General features: G+C 31.8%; 1 protein-coding gene across 2 annotated transcripts; it reads right to left on the bottom strand.

Moving 5' to 3' along the window:
• Positions 1–3,071: 3,071 nt before the first annotated feature.
• LOC106344092 (respiratory burst oxidase homolog protein E) lies at positions 3,072–9,169 on the bottom strand. Of its 2 annotated transcripts, XM_013783480.1 has the most exons (15): positions 9,102–9,169; positions 7,984–8,901; positions 7,674–7,833; positions 6,741–6,789; positions 6,534–6,647; positions 6,002–6,436; positions 5,080–5,463; positions 4,903–4,998; positions 4,693–4,808; positions 4,434–4,607; positions 4,188–4,341; positions 3,921–4,112; positions 3,691–3,819; positions 3,520–3,598; positions 3,072–3,389 (listed from the first exon to the last, which is right to left on the bottom strand). In XM_013783480.1, the coding sequence occupies exons 2-15, from the start codon at positions 8,888–8,890 to the stop codon at positions 3,280–3,282; spliced, it is 3,099 nt and encodes a 1,032-aa protein (XP_013638934.1). In that variant the 5' UTR covers positions 8,891–8,901; positions 9,102–9,169; the 3' UTR covers positions 3,072–3,279. The 2 variants fall into 2 exon arrangements, with proteins under 2 accessions (XP_013638934.1, XP_013638933.1); XM_013783479.1 differs by having other exon boundaries at positions 7,984–9,167.
• Between the last annotated feature and the right edge of the window lie 12,349 nt (positions 9,170–21,518).

The following is a 21,518-nucleotide window of genomic DNA, read 5'->3' as shown; positions in this document are numbered from 1 at the left end:
TGAGGTCACTTGTCTTTAAATACTTGTACCCAGATCCACAATTAGATTAATGAAACTATTCTCTCCTTCTTTCTCTTACATTTTCAGATCTACTTTCTCTCTCTCTATGTTCTTCATGTTTTTCATTCTCCAATAATAAACTCTCAATAATTCTCTCATTCTATCAATTCTCTCATTCTAACAATTCTAGACTCGACGCTTGCGTTAGTCATGTAAGGATAAACCAGAAGCTTCTCAGTTTGTGTGATGCAGTACAGATAAATTGATCAATTCGACTTCTGACTGAAACTGAATTTCATCTCCTAATGCATTTCCATCTTTAAGACTTTTCACCGCAACCAACATACTGTCTCCAATCATTTCTCTGTATACATTTTCATAGCCTCCTTTTTCCCAATTGGTTTTTACTGGTAAAGTTATTTGTCACGACCTGAAGCTCCCTGAAACCAAATCTCCTGAGGTTTCCAAGTGAAACTTCCTCATGATGATACCCATATAATAAGCCATTACAACATAAGTTTCTTTCAAATGAATCTTCTAAGAATGTTGTATTGTATGCAAGTAAAATTTCTCAAACCTTTACCATCAAAGAATGTCTTTTGGTTATGTCTTTGTCTCCACCAGAGAAACAACCCAAAGGCAATGAAGATCAGTTATACAATTCCAACGCTGATTCAACGCCCATTGCCATTTTGTGATTCTTCGATCTACCTCAGGTATAATGGTAAAGAGAAAGCAGTTGTTAGGTAGGTATGATCATATGGTGTACACGATTGGTAGAGGAATTGTTTGCCTAGATTCTAAACCCAACCAGTAGTATATAAAAAGTTGTTTAGTCCTCAGCTTATACTTGGTTCAGGCATCAACATGAAAGCACATCAGTCAAGTTTATGATGATCTGAGTCAGTTTTGAGATCAAAGTCAAAACTCTAAAGCAGGATCATGAAATTGTTAGCAGTTTCTTGGATTCGTTGACGGCTTTGATATGCTGTTGAGATTTCGATGATATGGCAACAATAGGTTTAATTTTCGTTGATTGGGAAAACTGGTTAATAGATATGTCTAATTTAATAATTAGGTAAAGGTGTGTTAAGAAGATGAATGACATTAATAAAATTATAAAAATAAGTGTGTCTATATATTTAGTCACAACATTTTTAATAAGCCCAAATTTAAAACATGCCATGGTAAATTTCAAACATGACTCTATTTCAATAGATTAGACTAGATCTCGATCCGCGCAACCGCGCGGATTTTCGTTTTCATTTATTTTTATATAAACATATTTTTCAATTTTTAATTGGTATATATTATAATATATATGTGTCTATCAATTTTTAAAACATAATAAGTTTACGGTATATTTTTTTCATTGAATAGATTGTTTCAAACTTTCACATGTATTTGTATCTTCTTCTATATATATATTTTCGAATTATTATTTCATTATTAAAATCATAACTATATATATAAAGATTAGTAAAATATTGTTTTATTGTCATATTCAAAGATATTGTAACATTTCACAAATTTAAAAAGTTTTTAAAAAATTAAACTTTTCGCTTCATAGATTTATATTATCGAGTAAATAATTAAACATTTAGTTTTTGTTTAATTTTTAAAATAAACTATATAGTTTAAAATTTGTTTTCATTGGTTTAAGGTAGTATAGATTAACCATTGTTAGATAATATGATTTTTTTTTATTTAAAGAAAAATCTTTATAATTTTAAAAATTAACATCGATAAATATTTAAATAATTAACATATGGAGGTATAGTATTACAACATTAAATTATATCTGTTTAATTTATATTATCTCTAAATCCAATGGACCATCTATTGTTTAAATCTAATTATTGATAGCCCAATAAAAATTTATGGTAGATCCAAAATTTAAATGATAAAATTAGAGATTAAATGTAACATGATTTTCTAGGAATATGTCCATTTTTAAAAAAATTACACATGAATCAAAGTTGTGACTTCTGTTTTAATATATAATAAGATATATAAGATGAGTTTATTTTTGTCTTCATTGAGTAGCAATCGTTCCCTCCCTCCCTCTCCGACACTGTACTTCCAGCTACAACCGATGTCCGTTTAAAAAATAACAATTTTCATTATTAACTGTGATGGGAGAAAGCCAATTAATTTCTAAAAGTAAAGAGAGACAAATCCTATTAAAGAACTGAGCGAAAACTGATAGGAATAAGACTATGGTGCATTATATAGAAACAAATGAAAGATTTGGGGTCTCTATAAAAACTATAAAAATATTGAGCAAAGGTTGTGACCTTGAACTATCGTGCATTTGACTCATTGCTTATGGTTCACTTGTGACTCAAGCTTAGACCCACTTATATGCAACACAAAGACAGCTTTCCCATCTACTACGTTGTAAGTTAGTTACCATTTTTTCTCTCTTTGTTGTGTATTAGATATAAAGGAAACTTTGTTTCAGTACATTGCTTGCTTCCAGGCTAATCATGCTTAAAGACTTTCTTAGTTTTGACTCTATATGCATGAGATTTGGTTTTGTTCGGATCTCTGTATTAAACACTCGTTAAAGTGAATTTTCTCAACTTGTCTATTGATTAGAGAGAATGTTTGATATATATACCAATGCGATATTTGTTTTGAGAACCGTACAGAGATAGATGTGGTTGAGAAGAAGCACAAACACAAAACTAAAAAAGCTAGACCAAATAAATCGAACTATAAAACCATTAAAAAGCTAAACCATATCTATTGTGTAAGATTATAAAACTGTGCTTGGTGAGTCATTGCATAATCTTATGTTCGACTACATGGAGCTTTTCTAGTTTAAAACAAATGCCTTTTTTATACTCTTGTAATTGTATGAAAATATAAAGTCATGTCGGTCGTTACTCCTCGAATGCGCTTCAGTACCAATTTACAGATTATGATGAAAACTTTCTTGTTTAATATGTTCTTCCTCTGTGACTACTAATAGTTTGTGGTAATGGAAATAGAGATTTGGTTCACTCTTGAAACACGTTTATATTTCATTCGGTAAAGAAACTTATACTTGTTATTTTGATCATGCCTTTAGGCCGGTCTATACAAACATGCAGGACAATGTTTCCATGCGACATAGTGAATGTAATCTATTTTGCTAAGTGACTGTGAAGTTAGCATGAGAAGAAAAGAAAAAATAATGGCTGGCTTGATTTTTTTTTATTTTTTTTGAAACTGGCTTGCTTGATTTTTAAGCTCTCACTCAAAAAGGAAAGTGATGATCGTAGCTGACATCAATTAGAAATGCTCTTTATGAAACTCGAACCGTGTGCTTGTTTTCTGACTTATTTCTTGTGCTTGCTTCTTCAACTCCTTTGCCACGGTTGGTATGCCGCAGTAAAACACTCCTGCACCAATAAGATCAATAGTTTTACATATAATGCTTCTTGGCCTAGATATGTATTAGCAAACAAGTTCTATATTTTATTTGCCCAGTGGTATTAATTCATTAGCAGCTGATTGTAGAGTAGTACTTACCGACTGTTGAATTTGGATGCTTTCTTGCTATGCTACTGAAGACTTCCTTCCAGTTTGGCCTTGCAAAATGTGTTCTCACCTGGTACAATGGATGATGATATATCTTCTTAATGGTTTGGTAACATTGGGACATTATGTTTTGGTCTGATGATCTATTAGAATTTTTTTTACCCGTGTCCCGGATAGAATATCAACTCCATGTTTGGCATGGTTCAAAGCCTGGACCATCTTTATCAGAGTTGATCTTGCATCTCCTTCATCATATACGCTAGTAAGGTAGTTGTGCAACTCAATTTGCTCCTGTTTCACGAGATTAAAAATGAAAAAGGAATTAATATATTAGTATTATCGATCAATTACTACAGGTTAAGTAAGTGGTGACGAATAGAAATGTTTATTACTCTGCAGTCCATGTCTGATATTTCCTCCATTACACCTCTAAACCATTCAACGGATCCAGGCTCCCTTGTGACCCAGTAGAAGTGAGCCTTCACTGCTTTCTTTTTCCCTCCTTGTGTTGAACTTGGAGTTACTGTGGTAAACGAAGATGTATTGCTATTCCAGCTGAAATCTGATTTGCTGAATTCATTGTCCTGCGCCAGAACAAGTATAGAGATGTTATGTATTTGGTGCAAAATCTTTCTTCTGGTGCACTGAGTGTGGCTTACTGTTTGTTCTTCTCTTGAGTTGTTCAGTAGATCCTTGAGTATGCTTATGAAAGGAGTAGCTCCTATCCCCAATCCAATTAGGAGCAAGACATCATAACTTTTGTAGTCCTGTGCTGGGGCTCCATATGGACCATCTACTAATAGTTTTGGTTGTCTGTCCAATGCATGATCAATCAACAAGGCGTGTTAATACTAAGTAGTATCTAAATATGTAGTGGGAAGCAAAGGAGGTGTATTGGTATTTACTGTGATGAATCAGTATTGCCATAGGCAGAGAATTTCGATCGGCCAATCACGCATGTTGAAAGATCTTTACCCACTGTTAGAACTCGTTGTAGCTCCTCTGTCCAGTCTCCGAGTGTTCGAATGTGAACACTAAGTTGGTCATCTCCTGGCGCAGAGGTAATAGAAAACGGATGCCTGGAGAAGGTTTAGGTATAACATCTTTATATGTGAAACTCTCGAGATGTTTGCTAAACACTATGAATATGTCATCAGTACTCACCATTCAAATCTAGAGATTGTTGGACACTGCAAGAATATGTATTGACCACTCTTGTACTTAAATCCAGGAGGCTTTGACATGATTAAGCTGAGTACTTCCCCAGGTAACATAGAAACCTGCAGAGATCAAGATTTGGAATATGTTTTTTTTTTTGTTTACTCATACACTTTTTTATCAGGCAGAAGAACTTTCTCAGTGAAGGTGGCTTGCCTTGAGGATTTTGACAGAGTAATGGTTGGACCTACAAGCTCGCAGACTTCGTTCTGCCACGTAGACCACCAGAGGAACCGAGATGTACATCCAAGTCTGTGAGGTTTTAATTTAGGTTTTAGTAACATTTTGACCATCTAAGTTTAAGAGCAAAGTGAGATTTAGGTTTCTGCTTACAGTTTTTTGATACCACTTATCAGCAAAGAATAGGAAGGTCCCATGCACAATGAGCATTATGTAGACAACCACTAGAAGGTGATGAGTGTACCAAAAGGCGTTAAAGCCAGTTAACCGATCAAGTGGTGCAGGTAGCCTCACACGGTTTCTCCTGAAATGAGTTGATGCTAATGTGAAGGCGATGGTTGTCAAGATCACCATAGAGATCCCAGTGATTCCTTCTGCACCTGTCATCAGGTCTTTGAATGTGGGCTTAACACCATGGAAGTAAGAAGCGATCAATGCAAAATCTGCTGGACTCGAATTTATAATCCGTGGAAAATCACACGCCAAATGAGTACCAGCATGAACAAGTATCGCAATCACTATGGCACAAGCAATAATCTGCAAGACAGAAAGCAGATTACTTAGAGTGAAAGAAGGTTACTTAGAGCACCCTCAACGCAAAAACCCAATTGGGTTCCCTATTTTTTTTTTTTTTTTTTTTTTTTTTTTTTTTTTTTTTTTTTTGATAATCCAGGGGTTCTCCACTTACGTGGATCATTCCCCTGGGTCCGGATAGGCAGCGGTCCACTTACACCCAGTACCGCATTGGTGACAGAATGGGCAGTTCGCCTCCGCCTGGCGTCGAACCCGTGAGCATGACAATTGGCTCACAGGGTCCTTACCAAGTGAGCTGTCTCATCCCGTCGATATTTTTTCTTGTTACATAAAAAATATCATTTTAAAAATTCAGGTACAATTTATAACTACTTTCATCTTAATATTAATTACAAAATGTGTTTGATTTATAAATAATTTTATTTATTTCAAAAATACTATTTGTTAAACATAGGTAATTAATAAAAACATAAATGCATTTTAATTATTTTATTAATCCATGCGCGAAGAATGTGGCGAAATGGAGGGAATATTTTTTTACCTTATGGAAGTTGATGTTATCATCAAAAGGAACAAAAGCTCGAGCGCGTGTAGATCTCAGCCAAGTCAAGGTGTTTCTACAAACAGGTAACAGAACAAGAGCCATGTTGAGCTTGAGAGTCTCTGCAGCTCCTTTAGCAGTGGTTAAACAATAACCCATGACTTTAAACGCAGCTTTGTCTCTGTACTGAAAAAACTTCCAGACGAAGAGAAGGGCCATAAGAATGACCCATAATAACAGAACCCATATTCGTTGCCAGTTATCTAGAACCAAACACTGAAGCGTTTGTCTACATTTTCGAACCACATGACGAGGTCTAATGAGATTCCGTCTTGGTGAACTCATTCCACTCATTCCAACGCTTGTCGTGCTAAGCGGTCTACTGTAGTTCATGTATGCGTCTCTCTGAAGTAAGAGTGTCTCGAGTTGCCATAACTGATACGACAAAACAAACATGGATAGTATGTGAAGATAAAAGACTACATTATCTCTGCTGATTATTATTATTAATTATTATTATTATCTATTTTACCTCAATGTATCCAAGATTCTCTGGATCGAGTTCTTCCATGATCAGAGATGCGTACTCTTCTGCTTGTTCCTTGAGTTTTGCTAACTTGTTTGCTGATGCGCTTAGCATTAGAAGCTGTGTTGCAAAGTATAAACGTTATTCTATGATCTTTTGATTGTTGTAATAGTAACTCATGTGTTTGCATTAATATGCTATAAAAGAAATTACTTCTTTGATTTCTTGACTAGTGATCCTCCCGTCTTCATTGCTGTCAACCCTGGTGACAAAACACTCAGAATTTCAAAAACTATAGCAGAATCATTAATGAAAAAATAATATTTGAAGCATATATCACAAACAAAGTTTTTTTTTGTTTTGTCAAAGCAGAAAAATGGGAAAGTTAGTTGAACTAAATGTTTGGTAAAATTATGGGAAAAAAAACGCAAAACCATTTTCTGATTTGGTGGATTTAAGAGTCATGGCCTATTGTTTATCTCACTTGCAAGAAAACTAAATGCGGGAAACAGCTAAAAAGAGGAAACTTCTTTTTGAAAATCTGTTGAAAGTTTGTTTTACTGGACCAAGTAAACCACAGCCCATTAGTCAAACTCGCTTAATGCTTTTCACCGTTGATTGCGTGAGCTAACAGATCCAACGGCTAATAACACCACGTGATTTAAATGATTCATCTAACATATCCAATTGCATTTGCCCATCTTATTGCAACATATCTTTAATTTATGCTTAATAATTCCCTAAAATGTAGAAAATTACTGTGAAATTACGGTAGGCTCTCACTAAAGAGATAACAATCTCCAATCAAAGATTTTTTTTTTTTTTTTTTTTTTTTTTGATCAAAGCTAATTACTTTCTTTATTTAACAAAATTTACTCAATTAGATATTAGCACACACAAAAACCTAAATTTATTAAAAGTGCAAAGTTGATGAGAGAGCTCATCTGCATTTTTCAGGATACAGAAAAAGATACTACTAATTACAGATAAACATTATCGTCAATCATTAAAGTCATCAGCTAATTAAGTGAACTTGGATCAAACCCATTTGTTTTCTTGTGCTTTTTTTTTCTTTTTCAAATTGCAATGCGTCATTCCCGCAAAAGTTAATAAACGTAAAGACAAACACAAGAGAAAGAAACGTACATATCGAAGAAGATTTGAAGACGCGCGTCGAAGCTTTGATCAGATATCTGTAACCAGAAATCGTGAAGTTCATCTCTCGTTATCTTCTCCAGCTTCTGTCTTCTTCTTCTAGCCAAAGCATCGAACACACTAACCGCGAACTCCTTCGAATCCTTCATCCCTTTATTTTTATCAAATTAAAAAAAAAAAAAAAAAAAATCTTAATTAGTTTTTGTTCCGACATCTAAACATGTCTTTGTTCCGACATCTAAACAGGTTTTGTTTATATGTAATAGATTCTTTTAATTTGTGGGTTTAATATCTAACTTACCAACGCACTCTCCGAAATCTTCTCGCGCAAGCAACCCTTCTTTAGAAAGCGATTCGAATCGTTTCTCAACTTTCTTCCACATCTGATCGCAATCGCAATCGCAATCACAATTGCAGCTGTTTCCTTTCGTGGTTTTGTTGATGAATTGTAATCCCTTAAGCGCTCTCTTTGCGCTCGACGTTGATCGCTGTAGAATTGCGTTTTCCCTCCGTATATCCCTCGCGGACATGATCGGCGTCTCTGTCCCCGCCGCCCCCTGACGCTCCACATCTCTAGAAGCCGTCGAGTCCGACCTCAGTAACCTCCCAATCGTCTTCCGAATCCTCGAAGACGCCGTCGATAGACTCCTCGTTAACCTCCCCGTCGTCTCCGTCGCTGTCTGACGCTCCAAATCTCTCTCCCGGGAGGCTGAAGAAGTCGTTGTTCTTGTCGAGTCCGACCTCAGTAACCTCCCGAACGTCTGCCTGATCCTCGAAGGCGTCGTGGATAGACTCCTCGTTAACCTTCCCGTCTCCGTCGCGGAGACTGAAGAAGTCGTTGGTCTCATTGAATCCGACCTTAGTAACCTCCCGAACGTCTGCCTGATCCTCGTCGGCGTCGTGGATAGACTCCTCGTTAACCTTCCCGAGACATTAACCGATCTCGGCTGAGAATCAGACGTGGCCTCCGACATTCCGCAGACGACGATGGAGTCGTCGCCGTTGAGCTCCAGAGTCACCTCCACGAGCTCTCTTTCCCAGCTGCTTCCGCTTCCAGAGTCTCCATCACGAGTCAAACCGTTGAGAAAAACCGGCAGCATTGCGCCGCCGGTGGATGGTGACGGTCTTAACTCCACACCGTCGTCGTAGCCATCTCCGCCGTGACTGAAACTAGATTGCGTTGAGAAACTCAGAGGCGATAACTTCATTAATCAACCACCTACGCAAATATAAGATTTATATTAAATTAAATATATATCTCCTCTTTTATTTTCACCGATGGCCATGGAAGAAGAGACAAGGAGGTGAGAAAACAAAAACAAAAACAAAAACAAAGTAGAAGAAGAATGTGTAAAGAACAATAAAAGAGAGAGAAAATCAGAAAACAAGAGAGGCACTTCTCAACCGATCGATACAAACAATTACACACAATTTTCAACGCTTAGTTTTTTTTTCTTTTTTAGTGTGTGTGTGTGGCCAAGTCGTGTTTCACAGTTGTTGTTTGCCTTTCTTCTTCTTGATTTTTTATTTAGCTTTTAATTTGTATGTGTGTGTATCTTTTTTCCTATCTACTTAAACTAATCACCTCTACTAATTATCAAATATTAGTGTTGCGAAAGATATAAAGATTAGTTGTTGTTGTTTACAATAAAGGGAAAAAAAAACTGGATGGGAATATATTAATATTGGGTTATGGTCTAACGTATGTGATTAATTCACAATATCTTAGTTCATGAGTTTCGCCGCCAAAGTTAATGCCAAGAACATTAACTATTACCACTAATCAATCAGTAATCTTAACTGCTATGATCATAATCGGTATTAGTGACTTTTGTGGGCAGTGTACCTTAATGAATATGCAAAGGGAAAGAATTGTTGTCTGATCCGCTGGCAGAAACTGATCAGGATGTTACGACACGTCGAAACTTGAAGACAGCTTTATATTGCCCTAACTTTAATTAATATGGATATATTAAGGGAGAAGGCAGAGAGTGGGAGACAAGAATACGTAATTAGTTTATACGCTATATATAATTTTTAGGTATTAAAAAAAAGAATGAACTGGCAAAGAAGAAGAAGGTGGTCAAAGAGATGTTTAATGTAATGAAAGGAGACCAGAGCATATATATACATAAAGGGGATTGAAGGAACAGAAACTTCTGGTTCGTGTTTAGTGATTATTAAACCTAAATGCTACGCTTTGTCGCAAAGCAGTACATAGCCAATGTTGTACGTCCAAAGTTTTGAGTACCTCCTCTTCTAGAATCTCTCTTTCCTTTGTTACCTATTTTCAGGTTGTTTTATTGGCTGTATGGGCCATTGTAGTGTCTACCGTCTATTTAGAGATCAGGCCAAGGTTTCGACCATTGGTCATGCTTCTATCATTTAGCATTTTAGTAGGTTTCAGAATTTCTGGTATAGTCAAATGCTATTTGCTCCATGATTTTAGAATAGTCTATGATGTGGGAGTAAGAGTCTTAGGAATGTACTCGGGTTCGGTGTAATTTGGTTAAATATTATTCTTCGCCACTATTAGATTGTAAAATTATTTCAGTTTATAGATTTCGCAATTTACCTCGTTTAAATGGCAAATAACCAAATATAGGACTAATCCATGAGACTATGAAAACATGTGAAATGGATCGCTACGAAACTCTTTAAATTTTCTCTTTATAAGAACATCTCTTGGAAGTTTTAAAATAATATTCAGATAGATTTTAAGAAAAACAAAACGTTCTAACGTGGTGATGAATAACAACAAAATATAGCAACATGGTAATAGTCACACATTGCGCACGGATATACATTAATTAGGAAGAGTTTATATGGTAGAACTAATATAGAAATATTGATAGGGTAGCACTCGTAGCAGCCAGCAACGTGCATTCCATTCACGTTGAAATCCATGTTAGACGAGGCCACGGCTCTTTCTATGTGTATTTTTCCTCCATTAATAATTATAAATCGCATTGGCTGACAATATCAATTTATATAAAGAATGTGTATTTATATGACAAGGAATATGATATATGTGCTTTGTTTCCTTTATAACTTGTTAAACTATTTCAAGTACTATTCTGGTAGTTGCAATCTCTACATCATACATATCTTACTAATTTATGTATGTGAATCTGAAAAAGAAAGATCTATACCTTTTAATTAAGAAGGAGAATCTAAAAAAAAGAACTGATATAAGAAGACATAATCAAAGCTTAGGGCAACCATATTTATATATATTACCATGACAATATTCAAATCTGAATATATATGAGGACTTTTGGGAACAAGGAATCAACGCCGAAGAATCTCACCATTGCATTCAGAACTGGAGGCTTTATCTTGGGCAATGGAGTGTATGATTCATGTATCGACATGTCAATCTTTTGGGACCGATTGCAAGGACTTAATCTCAATGATCAAAGACCCCGGAGCATGACCGAACTTTTCTACTGACCTGGAAGAGTTTATGAAGTTGAAGAGCAGATTCACAGAGTTCTCGATTGTTTTTGTTACTCGTTCGGAAAATGTATCGTATGATTCATTAGCTAAGATAGCCAGATCCTTTCATAGAGAATTGTATTATATTGGTTGTTCTGTTCCGGTCTGATTCCCCAGACCAGTTCAAGCTTGAGTAATAGAATAGCCGTTCGAAGAAAAAAAAAGAATATATAACAGGACTAGAGTATACGCTTAAGGAAGTTAGGAGCCTATAGTTTAGTTGATGTTGTTTGTGTCAGGAAATGCTTCTACGTACTAGCCAGAAAAAAAAATCCAGTATAATGCGCATTAGTTTACTTTGTATGTAGGAAAAATGATCGCCGACTACATGAAATATTGGCCATGAAATATTGGCTATCACATGACCAATCATGCAAACTAAACTAATGTATACCTAACTATACGAAATATATATTATACATGTCAACATCCCTCAACTTAATGATGTTATATAGTTAACATCACGAGTTTAATTTCATTTATCCAACAAGTGATTTGGATGTCAGAGACCGTTTAAATCTCTTGTTTTATCAATTAAAATATGACGTTCCTGACAATAATTTAACTAAAATTAGTTTTTGACCCGCGTTTTAAAAATGTAAGAATATTTTTAACCAAAATCTAATTTAGAAAATCAATATGTCTTATAAAATTTTGGTAAGTAGTGTTTTAAAATTTTTATTTTAGTGTATTTGAAAACTATATAATTATATTTTTTATTATATTAAATATGAAAGTTATATAAGATATTATTTAATTTTGTTTTTTTTTAATTATTTCAATCTGTTTTGTTATTAACTTTTAATAGAATTTATGTAATTCATTTGATAAATTGTGTGATATATAATTATTTGATCAATTTTTTATTATAAAACTTATTTAATGTCAATATATTGATTCTAACATTTTATTTATTTAATATAAATTATATTTTTTATATTTTTATAAACAAAAATTCCATTCATTTAAACTTAGTAAAACTTTCATATTAGATTCTTATTCTTAGATTGTTTTTATTCTTAAAACTATATAATTGATAATTATATAGGCGAGATTATGTTTGGTTGAAGTTGACATCAAATAAGTTTTAAACAAATAAAATGTGAAAATTAATAAATTTACATCAAATAATTTTTATAATTAAAAATTTATCAAATAAGTATATATCACACAATTACTCAAACGAATTAGAGAAATTTTATTAAAAATTCATAAGAAAAAATATTAAAATAATTTAAAAACAAAATTTCATAATATCTTATATAACTTTCATATTTAATGTAAATAAAAATAAAATAATTATATAGTTTTCAAATACAATAAAATATAAAACACTCCTTATCAAAATATGTTAAAACATATTGATTTTGTAAATTAGATTTTGTTGAAAATATTCTTACGCTTTTAAAACGTTGGTTAAAATCAATTTTAGTTAAATTATAGTATGGTCGGTCATGTTTTAATTGATGAAACGAGATATTTAAACAGTCTCTGACATATACATTCGTTTTTGGATGAATGAAACTAAACTCGTGATGTTAACTACATAATATCATTAAGTTGAGAAACGTTGTCATGCATAACATATATTTCGTATAGCTAGGTATACATTAATTTAGTTTGCATGGTTAGCAGGCTAATACTTCACGTAGTCAGCGATCATTTTTCCTGTATGTATAATGAAGCTATAACCGTACTATTGTTGATTAGCGTTACAGATTATGGTGTATTGATAATATATTTTCTATCATCATATCTCAGAAATAAACATCATCAAGGGTGGGCTTCGTTAAATTGTCAAATATTAGGGAGAAATCAATATTAGGATGGGCCTAAAATAAATTGGAATTGCGAAATAGAAGAGACTCACGTGCTATATTATTGATATATGTATTGGGCTAATTTAGCAATACCGTTTTGGGGTCGAAAAACGTCGCAGCTAGTTAAAAAATGTAGGTTCAGTGTGTATTTTGGTGCGTTATCTAAAGTATAAAGCGTGTTTTAAGGAATTTTGATTTAGGGTGATATAAGTCAAACTTGGTTTCAAAAGGTAGTATAAAAACTAGTAAAAGCTGTTCTTATCTTTTTTTTTTTTTTTTTTGACTAAAGCTGTTCTTATCTTACCACCACACATGAGCCTCGAGGTCTATAAAGAGTTGTGACATTTGATTGAACATGAGTGGGGAGTTGATTGAACATGAGTGGGGAGGGAATAAAAAGGAGGGTAATTCATTTTTGCTTCCGGCATGTTAACAGATAGGTTCCACAGTTCTATTCGGTGTTGAATTCTGAAACGTGTCTTCGTCTTTACGTATATTACCGTCCGATGAATCTATCAGTATGACGGCATCTATAGACAATATTTGGAGAATAAACCTAACCGGTGAAAGTAGGCCTGGGCGTTCGGATATTCGGGTCGGGTTCGGGCCAGTTCCTTTCGGGTCCGGGTCTTTTCGGGTCCTAAATATTTAGACCCAATAGGTACTTAGAAATTTTCGATTCGGGTTCGGGTCGGTTCTTCTCGGATCCGGATCGGTTCAGGTCTATAATTAAAATACCCATAAAATACCCATAATTTTTCGGGTCCATATCGGGTTTGGGTCGGATTCGGGTATTTAGGATCTGAAAAGGACATGATATACTCAATTCCATCAACTTTAGTTGAATATTTGTCATATATATCTAAAATTTTACAAAACAACTTAAATGAAACTATTAATAATTAAAATAAAACATTTTAAAACTCTAAATTTTACATTTTAAAGCTTTATATTACTTTAAAAATGTTAAAAAATAATAACAAATGTTGTTAACAAAAGATATTTCAACTAAATCATAAAATAATATATATAAAATAGTACACAAAAACATCATAGTTTTAGATATACATGTTTTTAAGTCGGGTACAAATCGGTTCTTATCGGGTCGGGTTTATTCGGGTCGGTTCTTTTCGGGTCCGGATCTATTCGGGTCGGTTCATTTTCGGTTCCGGTTCTTTCGGGTAAAAAAAATTTAGACCCAAAAGATACTTGTAAATTTCCGGTCCGGTTCCGGGTCGAATATTTTTGGGTCGGTTCCGGTTCGAGTCTTCGGGTCCAGGTTAAAATGCCCAGGCCTAGGTGAAACAAATTACTACAAAATTCTTCAAACAAATTATTTTATGATAACAAATTTTATTTTTAAAATCATTTGACAATATTGGATAACATTTTTCCACATTATGTTCTTATAAATGTAAGATGTGGGAAATAATAAAACTTTAGCAAAAAAAAATCCAAGAAAATTAGGAAAAACAAGATACCTGGTGATTGGGACCTTAGTGGTCCGTATTAACCAACAACATATGATCTAATCCATTTACAAACGTAGTTCTCATCCGACTTCAACCTATGTCAACGCCAAACCAGATCAAACTTGTCCAGTTATTCAAATACAAATAGAAAACGACTAATTTTAACGATTCTAAATTCTTGAAATTTCTAGAGTATATGGTGCTGTAGTGCCTATAGATGATTCAGTCCCACCAGGTGACCAAGACAAGTTTTAAGTTTTGGTTGGTGTCTCCAATTACAAACCACATATGAAAGGCAAAAATAATAACATACTTGACTGATATCGCATTCTTAGTCGAGCTGAAAAGCAACAAGTTCAACGGATATGATAATAAGATATTTGATTGTTATATATTTTTCTACGCAATCGAACAGCAATACTTGTAACTCGCTTGTAGCTAGCTAGGCCACTCCAATATATTTAGTTTTATCTACCAGACTTTGCATTTAGAGTATGTTTATACTTTACAGTTAAATCGAACATGTAGGTTTTGGCGATTGCAACCATGATTGAATATCGATTGTTAGCAGTTTTTTTCATATGTAGTCTTATTCGAAATATAGGGTCGTATAACACATTTTTGTATGTGTTTATACTTTTAGAAAGTTTCGGGATTGAAGCATAAAGCAGACAAGAATACAAGAACATTTAATGTAATATCTAGTTTCTAGTTAACAGAGATAGATGAAGCTCTAAGCAAATGTTGAGGGGACCGCGAAACGACGACACCTTGGTCGGTGAATCTCTCTATCTATCAACAAAAAAAATCAAGATCGAAGAACTGTCATATCCTTGTCTCGCCCCTGAATTCCATATAGTTCTAGGTTTGATTGTGGTGAAATTAGCGTTTTACGACCGATAATTAAGGGGGCGACTGGTTTTCCCGCTACCACCCGCAAACGCAGCTTTTGCGGTTGGTAGCGGTTGTCGGCGGTTTGCAACAATCATTTAAATAGCTCTAAACCGCTTCAAACCGCTTCAAACCGCCCCGAATCTCATAAATTCAAAAGCTGGCTACAGCTAACGTTTGCGGTTGCGGGAGGGTAAAATTTTTTTCTTTTTTTTTAAACAATATATATACAAAAGTAAAAATATTTAATAAAAAATTTCAAATTGAAATTATGAAAATATTAAATATATATATTATATTTTAATTAATATTATAAAATTTTATAATAAAAACAATTTCAATAAATTTTCAAAAATTAAAATTATAACTTTCTAAAAATAAATTTTATATTTATTATAATTTTACGATTTTTGATATTCTTATAATTATATTAAATGTAAATATTGTTAATTTATTATTTGACTGTTACCGCATTTGGTAGTTAACCAGTCATAAGTCATCCGCAAACGCACCAATTTTTAACCGCAGTACCAGTCGTACAAATCTCTTAAAACCGCTAGAAACCGCAACTGCCCACATCTACAAACTCCCGCAACCGCAACCGCAACCGCTGCGTTTGAACCAGTCAGACCCTAAATATAGAACACACGTTGCTTCATTAAGAAAAATGTTAGCTATATGGACCTCAACTCCTCAAGGCTCGTCATATATAGATTAGCTATGAAAAATAATTAATCACAAGAATTAAAAATTAAGTTATTTATAATCAAAATTTAACATATGCGAAAACTTCAAAACATAAATCATTGTGAAATAGAGAGAATATATTCCCTTCCGTTTTAAACTAATTGTCGTTCAAGAATTTTACACATAAATTTAAAAATTGTTTAAAATTTTAATTTTGCCCTTGTTTCACCATTACAATTGCATTGAATTTATTTTTTATCTTAGTTTATTAGGAACAAAAAAGATAAATCAATAGAAAGTTGCATTATAATCATAAAATAACACATATTTTGCAATGAAATTTTTTATGCTATACGATACTTAATTTAAAACAGAGAGAATATTATAGTACATAGATTTTTTTTTCCATTGAAAAATTCAAATAAAAGAGTTAAAAATATGAAAAGTGCGTATCTGAGAATGGAAAAAAAAATAAGTAGGCTTTCTAGTTATATCAACTGAATTAAATAGCACGAAAAGATATAATTTTTTTGAACACAAGAAAAAAAGATATATTAATAAGCATAATTAAAGGAGATTAATTAATGCCGAGAATGATTAGATTAATTTAGCGATAGATTAGAGGAGAGTTATAAGATTGATAGTGATTAAACAAAAAAAAAAGAAAAGGAGGGGGAGCGGAAAGAGAGGCATGTGGAGTGATGGCATGTAAAAACCTAACATGGGATCATTCCAATTGCATTTCCAACGCCACCAGCTGTGGAATTTCATTATACCGAATCATTCTGTTTGCTCTTATGTCCTCAATCACAAAGCAATACATACGCACAATATCATTAGCATATACTTCCTCCGTTCCATGACAATAGACTTTTTAGAAAAAAATTTTGTTTCAGAAAAATGTATTTTTTGTGTTTTCTATGAAAAATTGTAAACTTTGAAAAAATTAATTGATTTTATTGAATTACTATTAGTTAAAAGTTATTGAAAATTACCGAAAATGATACATTTATTATGGCAGTTTAATGTGTTTTTTAACATGTGTGAAAATATTAAAAAGTCTATCTTTGTGGAACGGATGAAATACTATATTTCATATATGTTTGGTTTTCTTTCTGCATGTCCCAATTCCCATGCATGTTTTTTCTTCTTTACAAACTGTTTTGTTTACTCCAAAATGTGAAAGTTTTGCTTTCAAAAAAAGAAGTGAAAGTTTGGAGAGCTGACTCGTTATCTCCATGTTTTTTTTTTTTTTGATAAAGGGCATCATTATCTCCATGTTTGATCAAAATAAATGGTGGATCTATGAAACATATGTTGCCATTGATCGGTAATGCTGTACCAACGTGAATACGATGTATTGTCTTTTGTGTAAGTATTCAGTGGAACGATAAAAAAAGTCATACAAAAGATTGATCTTTCTAATTTTTCACATATACTATAAAACCATAAATATTTATATTTTAAATTTGTTCTTTCAAAAAAGGTTCAACCATTAATGTTTTTACCTTTTAATTGATATTAAAAAATTTAATCAAATATATTAATAAATGTGTAAAACATTAATTTTTTTTTTTCAATAAAACATTAATTTCGAAATACAAAAAAAAGGTTTAAACCATTATTCTTTTAAACATGGAGTGAGTTAGCATATGTTATTCCACTACATTTATTGGATTGTTCCGCCATCTATTGTCATGGCTAACTACTTTTACTTGCATTGTTACTTTTTGCCATTAGAGCACTTCCAATAGTTAGAAATCATGAAAATATTAGTATTAAAATTATTTTTTTATTTTTTATTTTCTTTAAACTAAATAATCATCTATTTAAATGATATGTGTTTTTTAGTATCCCATAGTTTCTTAAAAACTCATAACTAAGAACTTTTACTCATTTTCTCTCTTAATTTTATTTTTTTATTTTTCTTCAAATACTAAAAACTCCTCGTAATATTGGAAGTGCTCTTATGGCCTTATCTCGTCGTATCATAAGAAAATGTACATCTTTTTCTTTTTTTCTTCTTCATCTTTTAGTCATCGATAGTCTCATATTCGAGTCTAAATTAATGGAGTATGTCTAATATCGCTGAAATAGCACCTTATTAAAAGCATGAGCTACCCGTGTCCAAAACAAGTGTTTATTTTTTCTCTAAATAACAATAACTGAAATTATATTTAAAAGCCCAACTTTGTTTGAAAGTTTATGTTTAATTTAGACTCTCTCAAAAAGCTAGACCTTATTTTATTTTTTCATATTGATGTCTAAATCCCCTATATATTAATCCTGAAGCATTACAACATGTTTTCGTAGCCACGTGTCATCACGAGGATAATTTTTAGAATTCTTAAAAAAATAAGTTGGTCCATAATAACTTATAATATATTTTTTATTAAACTAACTATCAAATTAATTATTAGTGTACCAAAGAATATTTTTTCTTTCTTAAATAAATGCTACGGAATTACCTAAAATGGTTAACATATATATGACAATTAATGATTATGAATAATACATAATTGATAACAATTTTTGTATCATCTCTCTTTTTTGTTTACTTTTATATTATTAAAAGAAATTAAACAATCACGTTAAAGATATAATAAAAAAAATTAGATTTTTTCTTATATGTTATATTTTGAATTTTAAAAAACGACTATAAATTACTAAAAGTGGCAAAAGTTCCGCATTGAAAATTTTGTGATCAATGGTTTAACTTTTTTTCTGTTCAATCAAAATACAAATGATCATATATCATAGGGGTGAGCGTTCAGATACACGTTCGGGTTCGTATCGGGTATTTAGGATTTTTGGATATTTCATTATAAAGGTATAGAACATGTTCGGGTATTTCTACACTTCGGGTCTGGTTCGGGTATTTTATGTTTGGGTTCAGATATTTTGGGTCGGGTTCGGATATCTAAATTTTGATGAAAAATTAAATAAATTATTCATTGTTTAAGTTTTTTTGTATTTAAAATATATTTTTAACTTAACTGGTTTACTAATTTTCAAAAGATTAATATTTTAATAGGTTTGGAGATAAAAATTTATATAAAACTTTAAAAACAGAAAACCACTAATTTAGTTATTGTTTTGTAATTTTAGATGCAACATTTGTTAATGCAAGAAACAAGAGCTTGATCTGTATTTTAAGTGGGTAGCAAATGATTTTATCCATAACTATATGTATGTTATCTAATTTTAAGCAATGTGCATCATTAATATAAATTTTTTGAATAAAATGAGAGGAGTAAACTAGAAATATAGAGTTAAGTATACTTATGTTTGGTTATCTTCGGATATCATTCGGGTTTGGAAATTACTCGTTCGGGTTCGGATATTACCCGTTTGGGTTTGGATATCCAATCTCTTCGAATTCAATAACCGTTCGGTATTTTGCTACTTCAGATCGGATTCAGATACGGGTTCGGATATCGGATAAAATGTCCAACCCTAATAAATCGTATGAATATGAAGTTTCATTAATAGATATTCGTATTATATATATATATATATATATTAATATCATTTGAAATAAATTATGTACTATATACAAATATATAAATATGTTAATTTTAAAATTTCCAGTGAAAAATTATTGAGATCTTAATATTTTAATTTTGAAATTTGTATTGAAAAATCTCACATTAAAAATTTTGTGATTAATGGTTTAAATTTTTCTTACAGCAAATATACAAATGTTAAAAAATAATATGAGTAGAAAGTGTCAATAGTAAATAATTATATTAAAATATACTATATATCTATGTCAATATCAATAAATTTTAATTTATATCATATAGAGTAAATAAAATGACTGTTTTGATTTATTTACCAAAAACGTGATTGTAAATTAACAAAAGGTATTGGTTTTAATTTATGTGATTACTTTAATATATATACTTTTATGTATACAAATTTATTTTTAAAATAGGTGGTTTCTGATATCTTATTTCATCCTGAGAATCCGTGAAACACACTTCTTCAAATCGAAGTGATTTTTAATATTGGAAGTACTATATATATATATATATATATAATTTCATTCAGATTAAATAATTTAGTCTTGATTTTTATTCTTAAAAAGTTTTTAATGAAATATCATGACAAGATTCCAATCACCTCCTTTTGAGTTTGTTTGAAAAATGAGAGATTTGATCATTCGTCTAATATTGTTTCTCCATAATATCCTATCTAACTATTATAATCGTAAGAATGATAGATTTGAACTATTTATTATAAGTTTTCTGATTTATCATTTAATAAATCAAACAGGTCTTAGTTTATACATAATTTACATATACTAGAATGGTAAAGTATTATATATAGTTTTATTTGTATACTCTTAAGTAACTAAACCTCAAAGGTCTAGGCTAATAAAATAAGTAATTTGTTTTGTTGTTCTAAGATTAGATGATTTTTAGATAAAACTGGTGAATATATACTAGACAAACATTTATATTTCGCGTATGCACTTATATTCTACAATAGCTTGATATATTAGATATGAACACTAACCTGTTAATATAGTTTGCCAGTGATTTTCTTAAAAATTTTGATTCTTAGATATGTATCTGGAGTGGAACTAATTTTTACAGATGTCCATCTTTTTACATTGACACTTATGTAATTCACCAAATTCATTGAAGAAGTTAAAAAAAGAAACTAAACTCATATCAATGCAACAAAGACGAGAACGAAAATACAGTTTTATAGAGGTGGAAAATGAAATCACTTATGGAAAATTAATAGTAAACAAATCGAGAGCTGAAAACTCAATCCCCTTTCGTCATTATTCAACTGATGTTGCCTATTTGGTTTTGGTGATTTGTATCACCCACAATAATTTTTTTTGTGCATATGAAGTCTTAAAAATAATTAAAATAATATGTAATACGTTAACTTTTCAACAACGATGATACATTTAAGAGACCAACATTTGTATTCGTCATTTTATAGTCGATAAAGATTGTAGTGTTGCAAAATGTTAAAACTATTTAATAAACAAGCATTATAATAAAAATTAACTCCACGCATACGCACGGATTATCATCTAGTTTAATTTATATATCAATTATGTGGGGAAAAAAACCCAAGAAACCTGTTTACGTTTGTACAATGAGAAATCAATGTATATGTTAGTATATATTTACATTCATATGTTGTCGTACTACTCGTACATACTTCATATCATCATTGAAAATAGTATTTAATTTGAACTCACGAGAAAGATGACCACAAATTCGTGTAATCAGTTATTTGATTTTCTATCCAAAGATAAATTCAAAAGTAACTATGAAAAAGAAAGATTGATTTCTTTAATTTGTGTTGTCATGTCTTATACTTTGAGGTGCACTGCACCGAATCACAAGCCATGTGAATTATGCATATGCAGCAGCACTATACAACGCCAATTTGTAATATCAATCGATCGAATTTGTAATATCAATCGATCGAGATGGTCA

This window comes from Brassica oleracea, chromosome C5, assembly GCF_000695525.1.
Source record: "Brassica oleracea var. oleracea cultivar TO1000 chromosome C5, BOL, whole genome shotgun sequence".
In the NCBI taxonomy this organism is placed as follows: Eukaryota; Viridiplantae; Streptophyta; class Magnoliopsida; order Brassicales; family Brassicaceae; genus Brassica; species Brassica oleracea.
This window is presented reverse-complemented; position numbering and strand designations above follow the sequence as displayed.

What these genes read in the sequence shown, in the direction of transcription:
- LOC106344092 (XM_013783480.1), bottom strand. Translation starts at nt 8,890, where the DNA reads ATGAAGTTATCGCCTCTGAGTTTCTCAACGCAATCTAGTTTCAGTCAC. An exon ending in AGATTTCGGAGAGTGCGTTG is followed by an intron (nt 7,834 to 7,983) that starts GTAAGTTAGATA and finishes ATAAAAATAAAG; the next exon opens with GGATGAAGGATTCGAAGGAG. An exon ending in ACTCTGTCAAAATCCTCAAG is followed by an intron (nt 4,809 to 4,902) that starts GCAAGCCACCTT and finishes TGATCTCTGCAG; the next exon opens with GTTTCTATGTTACCTGGGGA.